We start from the raw sequence: 15,820 nt of genomic DNA on the forward strand, positions 1-15,820 counted from the left end.
GGGGGGTATTCAGCTAGCCAGGCATAGCCGATTAACAAGAACATAAAAAAGTGCCACGCCAAGACCAGGCCACGCTGCACACTGATGCTGTAACACCATCTACACACCCTTTTCCCCTTCACTACATTGCTCACCCGATACCTCTCAACAGCCTCACGGGTACTCCTCGTCTGGCTCGTCGTTGTTGGACGTGATAAAGACCAGCCTCGTGCCGTTTCCGGCAGTTTGCCAGACCTGTTTTGGGGGAAAATCACGGCATGGTTAGCAGGCGACACCACATCATCATAATAATCATGGCGATCAGAAACAACACATGTACTCACGTCCAGCTCGGTGTACTCGTCCAGCGCGGCGTTCCACTGGTCCTCGGTGAAGCCCTTTGCCAGGACGCGCTCGCGGACGCGGCGCAGGCTGAGCTCGACGCCGAGCTCGTCCTCGTCCTCTGCGTCGTCGGCGCGGCAGGCGCCCGTGTCGGCGAGGGCCTTGACGAGATTGTAGATGCGGGAGCTGGCGTTGAGGCGGCCGCGGCCGCCGCGGGAGTTGCCCTGTTCGGCGTCGAGCGAGGCCTTTGAGGCCTCGACGAGGCGCAGGGCCTCGTCCACATCGTCCTGGCTGACCGACGAGGCGAAGCGGAGGCGGGCGAGGGCCTGGGCCAGGCGCACGAGGCCGAGCAGGGTGCGGGGCGTCGTGTGGGTGAACAGCTTGCCCTGCTTCTCGGCGCGGCGCTGGGCTTCGCGCATGCGCGCGTACGTCTTGATGAGGTACTCGGACACCGACTCGGGCACCGTGGGGCGGTAGGTGCGCGCCTCGGCTACGTAGCTGCGCATCTCGTGCGGCGTGAAGATGACGCCGTCGACGCCGCCCGCCGCCAGGTCCGGGTGCCTGCTGTGCATGTGCACGTAGGCCACGTGCTTGGCGAGCTGCGCGTCCGTGTCGCGCGCCGGCGTGTCGAGCAGCAGGAACATGATGTCGAAGCGCGACAGGAGCGCCGCGGGGAGGTTGATGTTCTCCACGGGCGAGATGCGCGGGTTGTAGCGCCCATACACCGGGTTGGCCGCCGCTAGGATCGACGTGCGCGCGTTCAGGCTGGTCGAGATGCCGGCCTTGCTGATGCTGATGGTCTGCTGCTCCATGACCTCGTGGATCGCCGTGCGGTCGTTCTCGTCCATCTTGTCGAACTCGTCGATGCAGCAGATGCCGTTGTCGGCCAGCACCAGCGCGCCGCCCTCCAGGACCATCTCGTCCGTCACGGGATCGCGCATGACGGCGGCCGTGAGACCAACACCACTGCTACCCCGGCCAGAGGTGTAGACACCTCGAGGAGCGACTTTTGAGATGTACTTCAACAGCTGGGACTTGGCCACACCGGGATCACCCATCAAGCAGATGTTGATGTCACCACGGATCTTCATGCCGTCGCCCATCTGCTTGGTGACACCTCCGACCAACAGGAGTAGCAGAGCCTTCTTCACGTCGAGGTGGCCGAAGATCTCGGGCGCGATAGACTTGGCCAGGTACTCGTAGATGTGACCCGATACCCTGAACTGGTCGATCTTGCGCACGAGCCTGGTGTCGATGACCATCTCGTCGTATGCCTTCTTGTGCTGTGTGATGTGATGCGCTTCAAGGTAGGTGTCGGTGAGCAGACCCGCGCGCATGGCCTTGAAGCCCGTGTAGGGAGTGGGCAAGAAGATGCCGGCAATATCGGCAACGTCACCGGGGTTGACCTTCCGAACCAGTGAGCCGTAGCACAGGATGGTCAGTGTCCTGGGGATCTGGCCGATGGGTACCTGCTCTGCCATCTCCTGAACCTTGACCTCCTGGAAGGGAAGAAATTTGGAGGCCCGGGAGGACGGGTGCAGCTGGCCCTGGGACTGGTTGGCCTTGCAGTCTTCGGACGGGCAGGTGGTGAGGGGCGAGTACTGCTTGTCGATGATGGGCTGGAAGATCTCGCAGCCGCAGCGGTCGCACGTGTACGCGCTGACCTGGGTAATGGGCTTAACGTCCGACACGCGCGTCACGATGCCGCTGATGGTGATCAGGTGGCCGAGGTGGTCGCCTCGCACCTGGCGGACCGCAAGCGCCTTGACGGGGTTCTCGGCCGTCGAGGTGCGCGGCTTGAAGACGAGCGTGTACCGGCGCACCAGCTCTGCGGGGAACTTATCATCCAACAGAGACTGGTTGTTCTGCGACTCGGCCGCCTGGGCCAGCGCACGGTTCCGCTCTTGCCTCCGAGCCATAAGGACGTCCAGAACATCGTCCTTGAAGCTGACGTCGGCGCTAGGTTCCGGCATCATCTTGTCGACTGCTCGCGACACGATGTCGACATAGTGTTTTGTGTTTGTCTCGACCGACTGAACCAGCTTGAGGCCCTCATCCACGTTTTGTTCGTACTTTGGGTTCCGGCAGCGTCAGCACTGTGCACCGTCTGTTGCAGTCGGTGGGCGGACGGGGGCAATCACCGTAGCTAGATCGTCCAGGTCTATCACCACCTCGTCGATTTTCCTGTCGGCTAACTGGCGCAGCATTTCTTTGTACTTATAGTGGGGGCCCTTTTGCCGCGCGCGCTCCTGCTGCCTGCGCTGAGCTGCCTCGTCGTCTTCGTCCATGAAATCGTAGTCATCGCTAAGGTCGTCATCGCCGATCGCGATATCACCGAGACCCTGTGTGATGGCCTGCTCGGGTGAGGTCTTGAACTCTTGCAAGAAGTTCTCGAAGCCGGCTGTACGTATTCCGGCGGGTTAGCTTTCTTTATTCCCACTGCCCCTCCCCCCTCCCCCCTCTTCCCCAGGCGATGCGCCAGTCGCACGTACTCTGCTGCGACGTGTAGCTCACCGGCGCCCGGTATGTGAGAAGCGCCATGGTTGCTGGTGCCGTCGGGCTCGCGAATCGGCGCAACAGAAAGGTCGCCGGGAGTCCAGAGAGCTTCCAGTAAACAAATCGCAAAATCAATCGCTCGGTGTTGGCGTCGTGGGCTCGCTCCGGGCGTTCGGTGGGCGTTGGCTGGAGGCGGGATGCGGTTGCGGCGCGGCTTCAGTTTTGCGGCTCCAGAACGGCGGGCAGGGATTGAGAATGGCGCTACGGGGCGGGCTGGGCTGGGCTGGCTGTCGGTGGTTGGGAGCTGTAGAGAGTCGGTGGTGGGCGGTTGGCAGGGGCGACGCGATTCAGGGGTGGATTAGACGCGTCTTTCGTCCCGCGGTTTTGATGGCCAAATCGACACGAGCCAACCGGAGCAGGAGCAGCCACAAGCTACCCCGCCACACCTAATTGCCATCTATTTGGGTGCCACGCCCCTGTCAGCCGTTCCAGCTCCAGTGGCTCGGGCTCGGCTGCAGGTGCCTCGGCTCAAGCTACGACGGCAGCAAGGGTGACAGGGGTGCGACAGCCTAGTTGAGTATTGACTAGAAAGACACTTGACACCGCGATCAAGGTCCCTCAGGGCCAGTGTTCGGTCTGGTGCTCGCAACACCATTGCTTATACGAGTCTGAGCGCCATCGACGTAGTGTCAACTACAAAATGTCGCTGCGAAAGAACGCGAACTCGGCGCATGCCGAGATTTCGCTGTCCCATCTCAAGAACTGTCTCGTCAACCTGCCCTCGAGCCTAGTCAACCTCCTTACCGGCATCAACACTGTGAGCTTCGCTTTCCTCTCCCGACACCCATGTGGCAGAGCAGCCGGACATCGCGCATTCTAACCCGAGACACACTCAGCCCGCTCAAAATGTCATCGTCGAACTCAGCTATCGCGCAAACGACGGCGCCCAGAAGTCGGTCTATGTCGGCTGGACCGGCATGCCAAGCAAGCGCCGCCTTGCCCCGGCCGTCAGCCGCGACGGCAGCGGTATCCTACAAGGCAGCGGCTCTCGCACCGGCGGGCGCGACCAGGAGGCCGCTCTTGTCGAGATGGACCCAACGCTGGCGTCGACGCTAGGGTTGCGCGAGGGCCAGCGCGTCGCTGCCTCTGTCCACCTCGACCCCCCGCTCGCCCATACCGTCCACATCGAGCCGCTGACCCCCGAAGACTGGGAGATGATCGAGCTGCACGCGACCTTCCTCGAGCTCAACATGATCTCCCAGGTCCGCGCCCTGCCCAACCCGGCCTACGCCCCGCCCGGCGGCGTCGCTGGCTCTGCCGCCCACTCGTTCGCCCTTCATCTCTCGCCCACCTCGTCCGCTAGTGTGAGGGTCTCCTCGTTGGTGCCCGCCCTCGGCGCCGATATGCCGTTCGCCAAAATCGCACCCAACGCCGAGGTCATTGTGGCGCCCAAGGAACGAGCAAAACCGCCGCGGTCCAGTGGCAAAGGTGGAAGGAGCGTGGACGGCTCGCGAAAAAGCTCGGGCAGCAGTTCCCGGCGCAAGAAACAGCCCGAGGAGCGCGGGCCAACGCTGTTTCTCAGGGCCATCGACCGTCGCTACTGCGACGAGTGGTTTGATTACGAGGATGAGGACGAGACACAACAAGGCGCACAGTGGGGACCTGCCGTGTGGGTGGATCGCGATCTGCTCTTCACACGGGGCTTCAGGGGTGTCAAGCATGTGTGCGTGACCGTGATGCGACCGGCGGCACCTCAACCACAGGACGCGCAGGCAGAGGGCGGGAGCAAGCACGAGCCCGCCAGGGTCATCGCGAGGCTCTGTGGATGGGACGACCCTCCCAACGGCTCTAGTGTCACGCTGTCTTCTCCCCTCTGTGCATCATTAGGCTGCCAGGGTATTGTGGGAGGTGTGGTCAAGCTCGAACCTGCTCCTTCCCCCCTGGCGCTATCCTCGAAGTCAGGGAGGGCTGGGGACGAGAATGCGGGCGAGGATGAATCTCCGAACACGGTCAGACGGATCAAGGTCTTCCCATTTTTGAGCCCTGGCGTCTCACCAACCGCCTCCGGGCTCAAGTTTGGAGGAGAATCACGCGCGGAGAAAGAAGAGGCTGCCAAAAGGCTTAGGCTGGTCTATGACCGCAAGGACGGCAATGGGCTGCTGTCTGGTCCTCTAACCGATGGCCAGATTCTCGGTGTCTACGACGGGATCGAGCAGTCACAAGGATGGGAGGGCGGTATCATCAGGTTTGACCCCCCGCCTAAGCCCGGCCAGGCAGGTAAGGAGCCTGCTGCCTGGGTATTAAGCTCCCAGAAGCAGATTCCTTTGGATATTCAGCCTCCAGTGCCTCGGCCCAAGGACGCATATCTTGAGGACGGTGAAGATGAAGCCTCATCGGACAGCGTCCTCGTTGGGATTGACTCTCTATTGTCCCAACTCAAATCACACTTGAGTCACATGTCCTCCGTTCTCCTTACCGGTGGTCTAGGCTCGGGCAAGACTACAGTCGGGCGGGACATGGCCTCAGTGCTGAAGCGAGAGTCCTTCTTTCACACAACCTACTTCCCCTGCCGCACGCTCGTCAACGATGAGAGCAGGATATCGACCATCCGCGAGACACTGAACCGCATCTTCATGAGAGCCAGCTGGGGCGCGAGGTTAGGTGGCCAGGCTATCGTCATCCTGGACGACCTGGACAAGTTGTGCCCCGCAGAGACGGAGCTTCAAGTTGGCAACGAGAACGGCCGCAGTCGGCAAATCAGTGAAGCGCTGTGCGCCATTGTGCGGCAATACTGTGCCAAGGATGGCGGCGTGGTTCTCCTGGCAACTGCGCAGGACAAGGAGTCGGTCCACAACGTCATCGTCGGAGGCCATGTCGTTCGAGAGATTGTGGAGCTCAAGTCGCCAGGCAAGGAGGCGAGGAAGAAAATGATGGAAGCCATCACGCGCCAGGGCCCTCTTGCCCCTGAAAGAGACGAACATCTGGATGATGGCAGTGAACAACAGCTGGGGAGCCGCCCCACGACGGCTGATGGGAGTACATCGGCTGATGATGGCGCCTGGATGGATGGACCCAGCCGGCCGACTCGCCAGACTTTTTCGTCGCCAGCCGTGCAGGGATACAGCCTCCAGCCCGATCTAGACTTCCTCGATATCGCCGGAAGGACCGACGGTTACATGCCAGGAGACCTCGTGCTCCTGGTCGCACGGGCACGCAACGCGGCGCTGGCGAGGTCTATCGCCGAGTCCCCTGACGACGACCAACTGGGACTCTTTGGGGGCGTGCCGCTCGGCATGGAGGATTTCGAGGAGGCGCTCAAGGGCTTCACGCCAGCCTCGTTGCACAACGTCAGCTTGCAGAGCTCGTCAACAAAGTTTGACTCGATCGGCGGCCTGGTCGAGACACGGCGCGTGCTGCTCGAGACGCTTCAGTACCCAACCCGATACGCACCCATCTTCGCCCAGTGCCCGCTGCGGCTGCGGTCAGGCCTGCTGCTCTACGGCTACCCAGGCTGCGGCAAGACGCTGCTGGCGAGCGCGGTGGCGGGCGAGTGTGGGCTCAACTTCATCAGCGTCAAGGGCCCCGAGATCCTGAACAAGTACATCGGTGCGTCCGAGAAGTCGGTGCGCGACCTGTTCGAGCGGGCACAGGCGGCGCGGCCGTGCGTCTTGTTCTTTGACGAGTTCGACTCGATCGCGCCCAAGCGTGGGCACGACTCGACCGGCGTCACGGACCGCGTCGTCAACCAGCTGCTCACACAGATGGACGGCGCCGAGGGGTTGTCTGGCGTCTACGTCCTCGCGGCCACGTCGCGCCCAGACCTTATCGACCCGGCGCTGCTCCGGCCCGGCCGCCTGGACAAGTCCCTGATCTGCGACTTCCCGGGGCCCGAGGACCGACTCGACATCCTGCGGGCCCTGGCCAAGAAGCTCAAGGTCGCCGACGACGTGCTGGGGTCCGACGAGGGCATGGCGGAGCTCGCGCGCCGCACCGAGGGCTTCACGGGTGCAGACCTGCAGGCGCTCATGGCCAACTCGCAGCTCGAAGCCATCCACGACGTGCTGGGCGACCACACGGACGCTGCTGCCGCGCCGTCCTCGAGTAGCGGTAGGCGCAAGCACAAAGGCGGCGGCGGCGGTGACAAGAACTCGGGGTCCGCCGGGTCTGGCAGCAGCAGGAACTATGTGCAGTTCCTCTACGGCACGCAGGACGCGGCCGACGGCGACGGGCAGCCCAAGGGCACCATGCTGTCGGCCGAGCTGGCGGAGCGCGCGGCCATCGCGGCCAAGCTCGACGGCATCCGCCTCGCGCGCAAGATGGCCAAGGCATCGCGGGCGGCTGGCGGTCGCGGCGGGGCTTCCCGGGCCAACGGCATTGAGGAGAAGCAGAGCGGCGGCGGCGGCAGCAACGAGGTGGTCATCAACTGGAAGCACCTGAGCAAGGCGCTCGAGGAGACGCGGCCCAGCATCAGCTCGCAGGAGCGGGCGCGGTTGGAGCGCATCTACCACGAGTTCGTCGTCGGCCGCAGCGGCCAGATGAAGGACGGGCAGGGGAGCATGGAGGTTGGCGGGCGGAGCAGCTTGATGTGAGCGAGGGTGATGGCATCTTGAATTTGAGGGATGGAGGGAGGGGACGTTACGACGTTGATGGGGATGTATACAACATGGCAAAAATGCAGCTTAATGTCTCGGCACAATGCTTGAATGGTGATTCTAGTTGATTAAAACCCACATCGTATGGACATATCCTTGAAGTCGTGGTTCCTCGTTCCTTGGCCTCTTTACTTCCCTTCCCCTCTTCCTTTCTTTATTACTCATTATACTTCTTAGCAACCGAGATAGCTTTGAGTGCCTACAGCCATTCTGAACTTGGTATGAATAGTCATCTTCAGAAGGGCGATGATATCATCAAGCAAACATTGACACGTCGACACCCTGCCCGTAACGGCAGTCTCGAACGCCCCTCCATCTGTCGTCTGTCGTCAAGGCAAATCCGCAGGCTATCTACCCCATGAACATAAGTATGATATAGGTGAGACTCGGAGCGAGGCTCACTTGGCCCAACCGACGCAAGAACATGCGGAATGACGGTCGAGGTGATTGCTGCGCAGTGGAAGGATATCAAGAAATGTTCAAATAATGTGACTTGCAGTCAACCGTAGACTTTATTAGTCACCGCGACATAGCCCCATCCCAACGACCATCTATGCCGCGGCCTTCTTGGCCGCCAGCTCCGCCTTTAGCCTCTCCATCATCTTCTCGTGGATCTTCTCCCACCCGCCCTCGCACAGCGACTTGACCAGCCCGACGATCAGACGGGACGCCGAGATCGTGATCTCCTCAACCAGCTCCCACGCGCCCTCCTCGCCCTCGACGGCCCTGATCTCCCAAAACGTGTCCATGACGACGGCCATGGGGCTGCGGATGCGGACAAAGAGGCCGGCCTCGATGTCGGTTATCTCGTTTGTGCTCACGACGTTGGAGTCCCACAGGCCCCCCGGCAGGTTGTGGACCAGGTCGTGGACCTCGTAGAAGCGCCGGGCGCGCCCCGCCACGGCGGCCGAGGCGACGCGCTCGGGCGGCGGCGGCGGCGCGGCGTCCTTGACGCGCGCGTCGTCGGGCTTGAGCTCGGACTGCTTGACCAGGTGCGGGTCGCACGAGAGGTAGAAGGCGTGGTCGTGCAGCATGGCCACGCCCTGCTCGCGCGTCGCGCCGGCGGGGAGCTTGGTCTTGTGGAGGACGTTGGCCGTTCCGTTCAGGACTGTTGAGGGTGGAGAAGGGTCAGCTCAGCTGGTGGTGCCACTCTCACTTGAATTTCCCCTCTTCTCATGAGGGGCAACTTACTTGAGGACATGATGGCGGCGGGATCTGACGACGTAAAGACTTGGGTAAGTGTGTATATGAAATTGATTGAGGACTGCAAGGAAACTTGGGAATATTGTAATTAAAAGCCGTTTAGAAGTAAATGCTTCTAGCGATGGTTGCCAAACGATAAAGATAACTGCCAGCAAGATTGGACCGTTGGTTCAGTTCTGTTTACTAGCCCGTACTTGTACTGCAGCCCGCCAAGCAATTGACGTTGCGACCAGCGCAGCCCACCGACGAAGCGAGCGATGCCACACAAAGCAGACCTTTTGTCGTCGGGGAGAAGCCAAAAAAGAAAAACAAGGGGGCGCTTCGAAACGTCTCGTGTGTCATTGCTGGGCGACTACCGTCCAAACGCCGGTCATGGCGCTGAAAGTCGCAGGGGAACGATATTCAAGCCATTGTTTAACACTTGAATCGGGGTCCCTCTAAGCCAGGTGGCACCTCCTGCTTTCCCGAATCTTATAGACCGGGGGGTCCTACGGTGCCGGGGGGTTCCAGGTGTTTCTCCCTCAAACGAGCCACCGTATTACCAGACATGTCTACGGTGAGTGGTGGCAAGAGTTGGAAATTTGGCTAGTATTCACCAGAATAGAGTCGAAAGAACATGCATATCCTGACAAGGAAAACAGCCCTTCTCACAGCGTAAACACGATCCTCCCGTTCTTGGCAACGGCCTTGTCGGCCCAGACCCTCTCAAACTCGTCGAGCGGGACCAGCTGTGGCTTCTTCAGCTCCATGGCGGCCAGGGCGGCGACGAGCCCCGGCATCTCCTTGGCCATCTCGGGGATGGAGAAGGCGCCCGGGCCGGAGCCGCGGATGGTCAGGTTCTTTGACCGCAGCGCGGCGCTCGGGACGTTGATGGACGGCTGGCCCGACAGGCCGCCGATCTGCACGAACTGCACGGCCTTGCCGCGCGGCGGCAGGGCCTCGAGCACGCGCGCGGCCACGTCGCCGCTGATGTAGTCGAGCACCACGTCGACGCCCTCGAGGATGCCCGTCCAGTCCGTGTCGGCGCCGCCGTCGCCCCTGAGCTCGACGCGGCGGTCCAGGCCGGGGACTGCGGCGAGCGCCTCCGGGTTGCGGGCCGCGCCCACGACGGCGGCGGCGCCGAGGGCGCGGGCGAGCGGCACGGCCAGCTCGCCGCTAGCGCTAGTGGCGCCGAGCACCAGGGCCGTGAAGCCCTGCGGCAGGTCGGCGGTGCGCAGCTTGAGGGCGAGCCAGGAGCTCATGCCCGGGTTGACGCTGGCGGCCACGGCGGCGGCGTCGGCGGCGGCGCCCTCGGGGAGCGGGACGGCGGCGCGGCGGTCGACGTTGAGGACCTCGACGGCGGTGCCGAAGTTTGGGGCCATGCCGATGACAAAGTAGTGCTTGCCCGTGGCCTCGTCGACGCCCACGCCGTCGATGCCCACCGTGTGCGGCAGCAGCGACGCCGAGTAGTGCCGGCCCGAGGCGCGCGAGCGCACCACGTTGTGCAGGCCGACGTACTTCATGCGGAGCTGCAGCTGCGACTCGGACGGCGCCGGCGGTGCGTCCAGCGTCACCTGGTGCGGACCCTCCTCCCACGATGTCGTCTGGACAGCGCGCATTGTGTTGGGGTGTGCAGGGTAGATGGTATAAGTGATTTGGTCAAGGTTGCTCGATAGGGTGTGAGATAGGAGTGGTCTGATGGAAGCTTGGGGATATTATCATCTAGACTGAGAGGAAGAAACCCCATGGGCATCCCGAAGCTTTTATACAACCATCACCACGTTTGTCAACGGTGGCCTAGCCCTCCACAGCTCGCCGAGCTCGCCGCTTTGCCCTTGAGGTGCAGCTCATGGGCGGGGTGATGGCATGGAATTCCGCTCAGGGCGAGCGCGAATCGGCTGTAAGCTTGTGCTTTGTCTAGTCGCTCCTCCAACACCGACCGGGCCCCGACCTGCCAACTCGCACATCTTGACATCTCAACCAGGGAGGTGCCAAGGATTCCGACAGACGGTCGCGCGGGAGGGTGTGATCGGAAGCCACTCGGCAGCTCGCCCTGCATCGCTGGACACTGATGTGCTTCGTCAGGGATTGCGTGTCTTGGCACCCCCGTCCAGTAGAAACGCAGGCCACGCGCCAGAAGACAGCAGCGGCGGGGTTGATGGGCTGACAAAGAATCCCGCCGCTCACATTATCCGCCCGCGCGGCTGCCAGGAATGGGTAAATGGCCTTCCTTCATATTGCAGTTGAAAATGCCGTCGGATTTTGCGAGCTGCAGCTTTGCCTCGGTGTCGCGACAGGATTTATTTGTGAAGGATTATTTTCCGAGTTTCGGCTTCAAGCACCTCGGTATTCGCCTTGAATTTCTCCATATCGCCACTGTCGACTTGTCTGCAACACCGGCCTCGTCTCTTGGCCATGAATTCGGCAGTCTCGCAGCGGCCCGTCTCGCGTAAGCAACGCACTGTATGAATTGCGAATCCACTGTCCCCGGTATTTCCCTCTTGGGCTGGCAGGCTGGCTCCATTCCCACGTCCCACGACCCAAGTCGCGGCGCGTGGGTGCACGTTCCCCTTTTCTGGCACAGAGGCTGGGGCTGGTACTCCTGACACGGCTCAGGAGCCCCGACAAGACGCGCTAGACCAGAAGTCAATTCTCGTTTATTTCTTCATTCTCTTCACTGCCAGGCTGCATTCTTCTTCTCCCAACAGGCTACTCTCATCCTTGCTTTCTCCAGCAAGAGAGCTCTAGTCAGGGCGCCTGAGTCGTCTCTGCCCAAAGTCACGAGACGGCGTGGCTGCGATTTGGCCGGCGGCTCACCGAGCCCAGCTAGTCCACCACCACCGACAAGGCCAGGTGCCCGGTGTCTGCCCCCAGGAGCGCTGGAAACTCTGCGCATCTAATCGTGTTGTAGGCGCCCATTCAACTGGCCGGCTTGACAAGATCCATGGCATAGCCTAGCCTGCCAAGCCTGTATTCAGTTGCCCTTTGGGCGTACTTGGTACTTGCCAATTCGAGCACCTGGCCGCAGACGGATCGACGCCGAGGGCCTGTATTGGGAACAGCTGGATACCTACATCTAGGTATCTACCTCTAGATATCTACCTAGACCGACGTCTCTGGCCACCCCACCCCTGTGACCTCCACAGCAAAGATGCTGCCCAGGGCGAGCCTCCAGGTGCGAGGTGCCGACCAGTCGGTCACCAAGCGAAAAGCCCTCGAAGATGCCCAGAAGATGCAGATGCACATCGTGGAGGAGTCCAACAAGAACGGCAAGGAACCGCCGCCCTACGTCCTCCAGGAGCTCATCGGCAAGGGCAGCTACGGCCGTGTCTACAAGGCCAACGACGTCAAGGACAACCGCGTCGTCGCCGTCAAGATCATCGACATCGACGAGAGCGACACCCTCAACCCCAAGCTGGCCGACACGTACCGGGAGATCATGAACGAGATCGGCGCCCTCAAGCTTCTGGGCGACAGCGGCGCCCGCAACGTCAACTTCGTCCTCGAGGCCATGCCCGTGCAGTCGTCCATGTGGATCATCACCGAGTACTGCGCCGGCGGCAGTGTATCCACGCTCATGCAGCCTACCGCTCCCCACGGTCTGCAGGAGAAGTGGATCATCCCAATCCTGCGTGAGGTCGCCGAGGCCATCTTCTGGGTCCACCGTCAGGGCATCATCCACCGCGACATCAAGTGCGCAAACGTCCTCATCACCGAGGCCGGCGGGGTCCAGCTGTGCGACTTCGGCGTCGCCGGCGTCATAGAGACGCGTCTCGACAAGCGCACCACCGTCATCGGCACCCCTAACTGGATGGCCCCGGAGCTGTTTGACGGCTCCAACTCGTACGGCACCGAGGTTGACATCTGGGCCTTTGGGTCCCTCGTCTTTGAGGTTGCCTCGGGCCTGCCCCCCAATGCCCTGTCTGGCATGGCCTTTCACCAGCTTGGGGACTTCATCAAGAAGCAGGTCCCGAGGCTGGGGGGCGACCAGTACTCGGATGCGCTGAAGGACCTAGTCGCCTACTGCCTGGTCGACGATCCCGCCAAGCGGCCGCCCATCGAGGCCATACAGCAGCACCCCTACATCTTCCAAACCGAGGAAATGTTTCCCACCTCGTCACTGGCGCTGCTGGTCAGGGCCTACAGGCTTTGGGAGTCACAAGGAGGATCGAGGAAGTCGCTCTTCAACCCCGGAGGTGCCCAGGGGCTGAACGGCCTGTCAGAAAGCGACCTATCGTCAACCGCCCTGGCAGCCGACGAGTGGAACTTCAGCACAACCATGGCGTTTGACCAGCGCGTCTTTGACGACTCGGACAACCAGGCCGTATATGACGTCTACGGGTCCAACCTTGGCCTGCCCGAATTCAATGACGAGACTACCCGGCCTTCAAAGACCAACAAGGGACGACGCCGCCCACCTCCGCAACTGCCGGTCCTGAAGGCACCGCTGGAGAAGGTGTTCGACCCCAACACCATTTCCAACTACGAGGACAACTCACGGGTCTATTATGGGCGACCCATGCCGGCTCCCGTTGCCTCGGATCTTCCGCTCCGGGACGACTCACTGCACTCCACTCTCCGGGAGTCCCTGATCGACCTAGATATGTCCCTGGACGGGAGCCGCTTGTCAATGTTCACCGACATGGAGACCATCAGAGCCTCAAACTCGCATGCCGCGGCAGGCGTGGACTACAGTCACTTGGACTACAGCATGGACGACAGCCACGATTTCAACAAGGCGCCGCTCAGCGATCCGGCAGACCTGAACAACAACCGCCGCACACGGGACTGGAAGTTTCCGTCGATGCAGGCGGCGCCGCTGTCGGCCAACCCTGAGATGTCACACTTTTCATTCCACGACGATCTTGGCATGACGCCCGAGCCTTCGCCACCGCCGCAGGGGAGGCCCCAGCTGCTCCATCACCAGACGGACCCGGTTGGGATGCAGTCGCAGGCTTACAACGAACTGTCGGTACCTCGGGCGCCGGACAACCGAACCTCGGTGAGCTCCCTGATCGACCTGGACGAGAGCCTGCCAGACAGCATGCCAGAGCTCACCCGCCCATCCACAGCCAACTCGGACGTGGTTAGCGTGACGGGCTCGGACATTGGGATGACGGCCAACCCATTCGAATTCGAGCGGCACGCGTCCATCTATGTGAGCAGCCCGCCTCGGGGCGGCGGCGGTGGCGGCAGCTTTGGCGGCAGAGAGCCTTCCATCTACGTATCGGACGACTCCGACTTCGCACGGCTTGCTGTCGGGAGCAAGCAGGAAGGAAGCGCCAGCATGCCGAACCTGGTGCTGAACGACGGCAACGACGGTTCCCTCGTTGGATCGTCCGATCCTCAACGCAGGCCGAGGCCCGACTCGTTCGAAGACGGGGGCTATCCGGGCGGGGAGTATCTCGACACGGACTATCTGAATATGATGGATCACCGGCGAGAAACGCAGGAAAACCTGGGTGGCGGCGGCCAGATGCCGCAACGATACAACATGGATCAGCAGCAGTTCCCGCAGCAACACACCCAGGACCTCGAAGAGATGCCGGTGCTCCCCAACCCGCCATCGGCGCGGGTGATGCAGGGTGTCTGCAGCCGGCAGGAAGCCAGCGACGAGCTGCAGCGGATGCTGGCCAGCTTCCAGGAGCATCTCAGCTTCTCTCACGCACACATTTTAAACCTCCCTATCCTCCGGAGAAATCCCTCGGGAGCCGGCGGTGGTGGTGGTGGTGGCGGTGGTGGCGGCGGCGGCGGCGACAGGCTGGAACATGCGGTCGAAGATTGATGTGAAAGATTGAGCCATATCGAACCGATATAAAACGCACTGGGAAACAAGCAGCGTGGATGAAAGATGAGGACGAGCGAGCAGTTCATAGCGCAGGGCGTTGCATGAGCATTGGGATATAGAAGCTCTGTCTTGAAGTTTCAGGCAAGAGATGCCGTTATGACATTCTTAGATACCAGGTAACCTGCGACATTCTGTTTTTTTTTCTCCCTCTTATCTGTTTCCCATTAACATATTCTTTATTTCCGTCAATCTTGACATTGACCCAGCCATCAGTAATCAAAATTCCATTCATCTAGGATATGCACAAGGAAGAGACAGTTGCCAGGAGGAGGGCGCTGGATGTAGTGAGACGGCTGGTGAGACCATGAGAGAATGTATGGAATGAATTTTGAGTGCCGCGCCTCCATCTTGTCAGTGAAAATTTTGTCCCACTGTGAGTCAGTGGCAATATCAAGGCCCAGCGCTCCCACCCTCCAAATCAGGATTTGGGCGTCACTGGAAGCAACAAGTTCTAAAAGACGATTCGAATGAACAAAAAACCGTTCTTGGCCAAAAGAGTACTTTCAGTCACTTTGAAATTGCATACTTTCTCGAAGGCTACCCTTTTACCCTCTCGGCGAAGGTGGCGGGCATCATCAAAAGACTCGGCCTCGACAGCAGAACTGCATCCACCCTCGCCCGCATATACTCTCCCCTGAATCGCATCGGGGCCCGACGGCAGGCGTCCGGCTCCGTCGTCGCAGCCATGAAGACCGAAGTCGTCAGGGTCGACCCGGCCGCCGCCGCCAGCCTCGGCCGCTTCCGGGAGGTGGTGGTCGCTAGCAGTAATGGCACAGGGAGCAGCAGCAGCAACATCAGCATCACCCCGATCCAGAACCTGGCGTCGTGGGAGCTGGCGGCGGCCCCTTCCTCTGGACCGTCCGGGGACGCCCATGTCGACGCCGACGAGCACCCGGCGCTCGGCCCGCTGCGGCGGGCGGCGGAGCGGCTCCGGAGCAGCGACGTGCCCGTCGCGTTCCCGACCGAGACCGTCTACGGCCTCGGCGCCGACGCGACCCGCAGCGCCGCCGTCAGGGGCATCTACGCCGCCAAGGGCCGGCCGTCGGACAACCCGCTCATCGTGCACGTGTGCGACCTTGACATGCTGCGCTCGCTCCTCGTCGGCGCCACTCCCAATGACGACAGCAACAGCTACGACGACCCGATCCCGCCCATCTACCTCCCGCTCTTGCAGCGCTTCTGGCCGGGCCCGCTGACCATCCTTCTCCGCAACCCCACGCCGCCGCCGCCGGCCTCCCGCCGCCTCGCGCCCGAGGTGACGGCGGGCTTGCCCACGTTCGGCGCGCGCCTGCCGGCCTCTCCGCTGGCGCTGGCGCTGATC

General features: G+C 61.7%; 6 protein-coding genes across 6 annotated transcripts in view; 3 read left to right on the forward strand and 3 right to left on the reverse strand.

The window, feature by feature from the left end:
• On the reverse strand, window positions 1-3,070 carry GGTG_05411 (DNA replication licensing factor mcm7). Its single transcript, XM_009223214.1, has 4 exons — window positions 2,814-3,070; window positions 2,463-2,722; window positions 324-2,393; window positions 1-234 (listed from the first exon to the last, which is right to left on the reverse strand). Exons 1-4 carry the CDS (start codon window positions 2,860-2,862, stop codon window positions 154-156), a joined length of 2,460 nt encoding a protein of 819 aa, XP_009221478.1. The 5' UTR covers window positions 2,863-3,070; the 3' UTR covers window positions 1-153.
• A 271-nt stretch (window positions 3,071-3,341) lies between these two features.
• On the forward strand, window positions 3,342-7,746 carry GGTG_05412 (peroxisome biosynthesis protein). Its single transcript, XM_009223215.1, has 2 exons — window positions 3,342-3,634; window positions 3,714-7,746. The coding sequence occupies exons 1-2, from the start codon at window positions 3,518-3,520 to the stop codon at window positions 7,404-7,406; spliced, it is 3,810 nt and encodes a 1,269-aa protein (XP_009221479.1). The 5' UTR covers window positions 3,342-3,517; the 3' UTR covers window positions 7,407-7,746.
• A 274-nt stretch (window positions 7,747-8,020) lies between these two features.
• Window positions 8,021-8,670, reverse strand: GGTG_05413 (hypothetical protein; the record flags this gene model as incomplete). Its single annotated transcript, XM_009223216.1, has 2 exons — window positions 8,021-8,577; window positions 8,661-8,670. 2 exons carry the CDS (start codon window positions 8,668-8,670, stop codon window positions 8,021-8,023), a joined length of 567 nt encoding a protein of 188 aa, XP_009221480.1.
• A 619-nt stretch (window positions 8,671-9,289) lies between these two features.
• GGTG_05414 (hypothetical protein) lies at window positions 9,290-11,026 on the reverse strand. Its single transcript, XM_009223217.1, has one exon. It carries the CDS (start codon window positions 10,268-10,270, stop codon window positions 9,320-9,322), a length of 951 nt encoding a protein of 316 aa, XP_009221481.1. The 5' UTR covers window positions 10,271-11,026; the 3' UTR covers window positions 9,290-9,319.
• A 118-nt stretch (window positions 11,027-11,144) lies between these two features.
• On the forward strand, window positions 11,145-14,844 carry GGTG_05415 (STE/STE20/YSK protein kinase). The gene has a single exon (XM_009223218.1). The coding sequence runs from the start codon at window positions 11,803-11,805 to the stop codon at window positions 14,434-14,436; it is 2,634 nt and encodes an 877-aa protein (XP_009221482.1). The 5' UTR covers window positions 11,145-11,802; the 3' UTR covers window positions 14,437-14,844.
• Window positions 14,845-15,184: 340 nt separating this feature from the next.
• Window positions 15,185-15,820, forward strand: part of GGTG_05416 (hypothetical protein) — a gene marked incomplete at both ends in the record, with an annotated part of 1,531 nt that continues 895 nt past the window's right edge. Inside the window, one exon of the mRNA XM_009223219.1 lies at window positions 15,185-15,754. Coding sequence (XP_009221483.1) covers window positions 15,185-15,754 — 570 coding nt within the window. The remainder of the gene's footprint in view (window positions 15,755-15,820) is intronic.

The sequence above is a fragment of the Gaeumannomyces tritici genome (assembly GCF_000145635.1).
Source record: "Gaeumannomyces tritici R3-111a-1 unplaced genomic scaffold supercont2.3, whole genome shotgun sequence".
Taxonomy (NCBI): Eukaryota; Fungi; Ascomycota; class Sordariomycetes; order Magnaporthales; family Magnaporthaceae; genus Gaeumannomyces; species Gaeumannomyces tritici.